The 6,000-nt window shown below is 43.1% G+C and overlaps 1 protein-coding gene across 1 annotated transcript in view; it reads right to left on the bottom strand.

Annotated features, from left to right (window-relative positions):
• Positions 1–1,207: 1,207 nt before the first annotated feature.
• LOC139451798 (alpha-1A adrenergic receptor-like) overlaps positions 1,208–6,000 on the bottom strand; it is a 52,943-nt gene continuing 48,150 nt past the window's right edge. The window contains exon 2 of the mRNA XM_071233102.1: positions 1,208–2,081. Within this exon, the coding sequence (XP_071089203.1) occupies positions 1,345–2,081 (737 nt within the window). The 3' untranslated portion in view covers positions 1,208–1,344. The remainder of the gene's footprint in view (positions 2,082–6,000) is intronic.

Here is a 6,000-nt window from a genome sequence, read left to right as displayed (position 1 = left end):
TTGTTTCAAGTATACACAAATACCAATAAAAGTATACTCTGTGTAATGTGTACTAAAAAGGACACTCATACCAACACTAGTACACTGTTTCCCAGTGGAGCTTATATCGACACAAGTCAACCATATTTCACGTATCCCAAGGGACACTAATATCGACACTAACACTGTGTCACGCATCCCAAACTGACACTAACATCAACGTCTGCCAAGTAGCTATGTACACCAACATCGACACTAGCATACACTGTGTCACCGTGTGCCAAGTAGCTATGGACACTAATATCGACACAAGTATACATTGTGTCACCGTCTGCCAAGTAGCTATGGACACTAATATCGACACAAGTATACATTGTGTCACCGTGTGCCAAGTAGCTATGGACACTAATATCGACACAAGTATACATTGTGTCACCGTGTGCCAAGTAGCTATGGACACTAATATCGACAGAAGTATACATTGTGTCACCGTGTGCCAAATAGCTAAGGACGCTAAGTATACACTGCGCAGAGTCGCCGTGCTATGTGTGAAGACTGAGACATTATTCAATCAACAAAATACATCTCATTGAAAAACAATCTTGTTAAAAATATAATTTATCCATACCATACACTAACTACTTTGACTACATACATGTACATCAGCATGTCAAGCGTAGTGTCATTTTAGTGTTTCAAAATAAACTCTAATGACTCCAAGAACCAGCTCGTGTAGCGCAGCACGTGACAGAACGAGTGTATCCACAGCCACGTTGTGTGGAATATTACCAGCTTCACTCGGGTGAACATCAGATGCCTGATTCAATACCCAGCAGAAAAACTCACGGTCATCAATAGTGTAGGAGAGCTACGCGAATAACGCTGCTCCTCGCCTCATCCACGTTAATGCTCTACTCAGGTGCCTAGCTAGTTATTTTCCGGCTTTACTTTACTGGAAAGTGTGTCTACATATCTGTTCATCTCTAGACCCGTTCTGATAATACTCACTCTGATTGCTTTGACAGTTCAGAGCACCACTTACACATAAATAGTTCATCAGTTATTTTCCTTACTGTCAGGTATGAAACTATATTTACTTGCACGTTGAGCTCGACACATGTGCAGGTCAATGAATTTAATTTTCCTCAAGTGCAATACATGCTTTATAGCAGTTTTAATCATGATTGGGGACATGTCAAAAGGTTTTGCCTCTAAATCCACCATAAAACGCACACTCCCCTACAGAGAAGAGTATTGCTTCTCGGTGCATCTCTCTCGCCCGTCTCAGCCAGCCGCCTGCATATATGAATGCATCTCACTGTGTTTCCACTTGAAGTATGGGGAACATTTTGTTTGAAAAGAAGACTAACTGGTACAATCAGCCGTGAATGGCGTGGTTTCATCAGCGTCGGATCCTGAATCACACCTAATCAATATAAGTGGGACATCTGGTACGGTATACGTGGTTTCTTTAACTCTCTTATGATTCCTGCTGTTCACAATAACAGAGTTAACATATTCTTCATCATCGGCAAAGCTACTTTCGTCTAAACACGTTGAGGAGTTTTGTCTCCTATGTATCAAGGAGTCACCTCTATGAAGACATTGATCAGGCAGGAGTGATTCCCGTGTGTCATTCAAAGTCTTGCCTGTTCCGCTGTCCGTCTTACAGCTGCTCTCATCACCACTGTCCTCGCAGTACGCCTTCCTCTTCATCTGGAATATTCTCAAGCTATGTAGAGGTGAGTCGGGGGTACCCCGGGAAAGAATGTTTGAGGCACTATGATACTCCTGAGGGACTCCCTTTTTGGCGGAAGACGGGCCCTTGAGGGACACTGGTCTGTAGATCCTCGAGGCCTGACGATGCACCTCTGAGGTAGAATGACTGCGGCTCACATCCATCGACGACGATCGTTCACTCTTCTGCTGAAAGAGCCGTGGACGCCGCCGGAACTGACACAACAGTATACGCTTGAAAGCACGCTGGAACTCCCTGCTGGAGCACGCATAGATGATTGGATTCATGAGAGAGTTGCAGTAACCAAGCCAGAATATGATCTTGAAGAAAATCTCCGGAATCTGGCAGTGCGGACACAACGAACCTGAAACATCAGTCACAGGGTTATTGCATGTTCAGTTTGGGCATTTGTGAAAAATAAAATGATCTCCCAGTGGCTATATTTCACAACACAGATTCCCAATTACCAGAAATGTAAAAACACAATGAAATAAAGACATTGCCACGAAGATAGAATATCCATGCTACAGGCTACTCCTCGAGTATGCCCCTTTGGCATACATTATGTACAAATATAACAAGTAATATTGAATGCAATTGAAGATATGAGGTAGATACGACCGGAAAATTCCATCGGATGCCCATGTAGTTAGCAATACTTGAGTCAGATGGTGTCCATTAAAGATTACAAAAACGACTCTTAGTTGTCCATGCTGTCTGTCTTGCTCTTGCTAGCCATGTCACGGCTCCAATATAGGTGTCCATTAAAGTTTACAAAAACGACCCTTAACATTATGCTCAACGACAAGAGAACTGTACAAAAGCAGAAAACATATACAGTCAAAGACTGCTGTGTCGAAGTTGAAGAGGCCGACTTGCATACTTTGAGTTATCCGACTTTCGTCAGAACCGAAAATGATGATTAAAGAGGGAAAACACAGGAACCATGCTTTCACTTCGAGACATCAAATTCGACACAGCGGTGTTTGATTGTAATGACATCAACGGTGTATGTTTGACCTGTAAGGGTGAGTAACACACCAGTGAAGTGTTTAGCCGAACGTGCCCAGGGTGGCCCAGTTGTCTAAGGCGCCGCGATTCGCTGTGCAGAGTTGCGTCCCTTGGGCACGCCAGAAACCTATGATTGTGGGTTCGAATCCCGGTTAGCCCCAATTATGTTCCTAGGTTTCTCAGCACCATACCGTGCTCGTGGGTTTCACTGAAGTGGTAAACGTCTGCGACCTGCATCCTTCGGGCTTGCCTCCCACATTAAGCTGACACGCCGCGACATAACTGGAATAGTGTTAAAAGCGGCGTTAAACCCAACTCACTCACTCACTCACTCACTGGAATGAAGTGGTGCAAACATGTTAATTTCTACTTTCAAGAGTTACCATGTTTTGCTTAAAGTTGTATCATACTTAAATAGCATGACAAAACACAATGTCTTCATTACAGTTCTCAAGATTTCAGTGTATTCTATTCCTTACATTTTTTTTCAATACAGACAGATAGACAGACAGATAGACATTTGTGAGGTCACAGAGTTTCAGCAGAAGGATACAAGGGCAATCGACATGGGACCGAACAATCATCTGTAACGTTATAATGAAGGGTGAATCTGTTGCTGCGCTGATGATGCCATTCATTCCAAATGCTGCCTCACAGAAATATGAGGATCGTCAACCCTTTAATGGAATGTGAATTCACTGCTCCGAACTACCGGTAAATCATGCACAGTAGGTGCCACTCACATTTGTTGACCCTATTCTCTCAAGTGTGCAATGAATATGAAAAGTAATTTATATATCATCTATGAAACAACAGTACACCGTCTGTAGCTGAAAACAACTGCCTCAAGTCAGCGGTTGACTTGAGAAGGTAGCGACACGTAAGTTAATGTATTTGATCTCTACAATACCCACGGACTTGATAAAGGCACACAAGCAGACACAACACAGTGGGCGGCTTTTATGAGCTGTGATAATTATACCGATGTCAATATATTCCTTTTTTGTATAAATGAAGTGAACACATATTCGTCTTGAACATCAATGTGAATCTGATATAGTTGTAAACTGACAGGCATGTCTCAAGATTTCTCTCAACGTTGTCTTCTGTATGATGGTGTGACTGCCTACTGTATGATGATGTGACTTCCTACTGTATGATGATGTGACTGCCTGCTGTATGATGATGTGACTGTCTACTGTATGTTCAAGTGACTGCCTACTGTATGATGATGTGACTGCCTACTGTATGATGATGTGACTGCCTGCTGTATGATGATGTGACTGCCTACTGTATGATGATGTGACTGCCTGCTGTATGATGATGTTACTGTCTACTGTATGTTCAAGTGACTGCCTACTGTATGATGATGTGACTGCCTATTGTATGATGATGTGACTTCCCACTGTATGATGATGTGACTGCCTGCTGTATGATGATGTGACTGCCTGCTGTATGATGATGTGACTGCCTACTGTATATGTTGATGTGACTGCCTACTGTATGATATGACTGCTGTATGATGATGTGACTGCCTGCTGTATGATGATGTGACTGCCTACTATATATGTTGATGTGACTGCCTACTGTATGATATGACTGCTGTATGATGATGTGACTTCCTACTGTATGATGATGTGACTTCCTATTGTATGATGATGTGACTGCTGTATGATGATGTGACTGCCTATTGTATGATGATGTCTCTGCCTGCTGTACGATGATGTGACTGCTGTATGATGATGATAACCTTCTTGCATCTGAATGATATGACGGGAACAGCAACTTCGACAAATTGGGCGTCTCTCAATGAGGATGCTGAGCGAACTGTTGGTGATGATGCAGCCTGTGTTGTATGCGGGGGATTAATGCTTACGAACGTTATCAACTACGATATGATGTGTTCTTACGAAACATTCCAAGGCGTCAGCTGTCAGCGTAATACAGTAAAAACATCCTGAAAGTTTTAGCCGCGGGTTTAGATATTCATCGAAAACATCATACGATGTATTATTGAAAGCTTTCAAAGTGCTCCATCTGACGTGACTTTTTAAGGACGCTCATGGAGGATTCTTTCACAACATCTGCCACCCGCAAGGATTTTAAATAAAGGACCTGGGACTACAATAAACACAAGGATGATAAACTCCCCTCCTCCAGTTTCCCGCTACAGGTGTTTGCTATCGTGTCTGTCACAAGCAGATAACAACAAACAGTTCACACACATGCAACAAACACTGAATGTGAGTCAATGGTAATCTTTTGTTTAATCCAGAACATGCGCAGAGGGTATATTCTGCATTCTAGTCGACACATCTCATCGTCAATATAAATATAGCCATATGTTATTTCATGTTTGCTTTCAGAGTGTTTCTGACTGGTTTAATACCTGGAGTATAAACCAACACGCAGACTTAAGTAAGTAACTGAAACATTAGCATTTAAAAGGTTTGCATATATTATGATGGTATGAAGTTTGGGATATCAAAAAGAGTAATTTCTCGTCTGTGGGACAAGCACCGCCAAACGGGTGGGGGTGCAATGTGACCTGGGCGTGGCAGGCCTGGACAAGGACACCTAGATCAGTTCATCTCATTTCATTCATTGCAACAGGAAGGCCAATTTCAACATCTACTTTAAAAACTGGTTGTATGCAGCCCGCCTGATAAAAAGGCGTTACTAACGACTAGGTGCACCATGGCGACGTAGTGTTTGTCGACGTAGCGGCGATCAGTATGCCAGGGCAACAATTCTTGACGGTGGTCGCTATGGGGACGGTAGTGTCATGGTGTAGGGCTGGATCATACCTGACAGGCGAACTGATTTAGTTATTGTGAATGGACATTTGCCGGGCCACATGCTGACGAGATTTTGCGTCCTGTCGTTGTACCATTCGCAACAATTATCGGCAGGAATGTTGAACTGCGAGATGGTAATGCCAGGCCACATCGTGCCCAGGTCGACACCCATTATTTTCGACGAGAAGGCAAACGGCCATTGGACTGGCCATCTAAGTCCCATACATGTCCCCAATAGAGCATCTGTGAAAGAGCGTAGGCTTGGGGTAGTTCTCAGGCAGAATTTCGGGCAATACTAAGGGCAACTAATCGCCCTACGTGGTGGATACATCAGATAGTGATTAACATGCCCGAAATTAAGTACACATTTATCTTCATTACACATTCACTATCTTTTCATCAGTTACCGCATTTTCTGTCGGTAGTATATTTACCATTACACAAGCAGGGCTTCCCGGGCAACAACTTGGTTTA

The sequence above is a fragment of the Haliotis cracherodii genome, unplaced genomic scaffold, assembly GCF_022045235.1.
Source record: "Haliotis cracherodii isolate W230 unplaced genomic scaffold, xgHalCrac1.p SCAF_9, whole genome shotgun sequence".
Classification (NCBI taxonomy): Eukaryota; Metazoa; Mollusca; class Gastropoda; order Lepetellida; family Haliotidae; genus Haliotis; species Haliotis cracherodii.
Note: the sequence above shows the minus strand (reverse complement) of the source record. Positions and strands in the feature narration are given on the sequence as shown.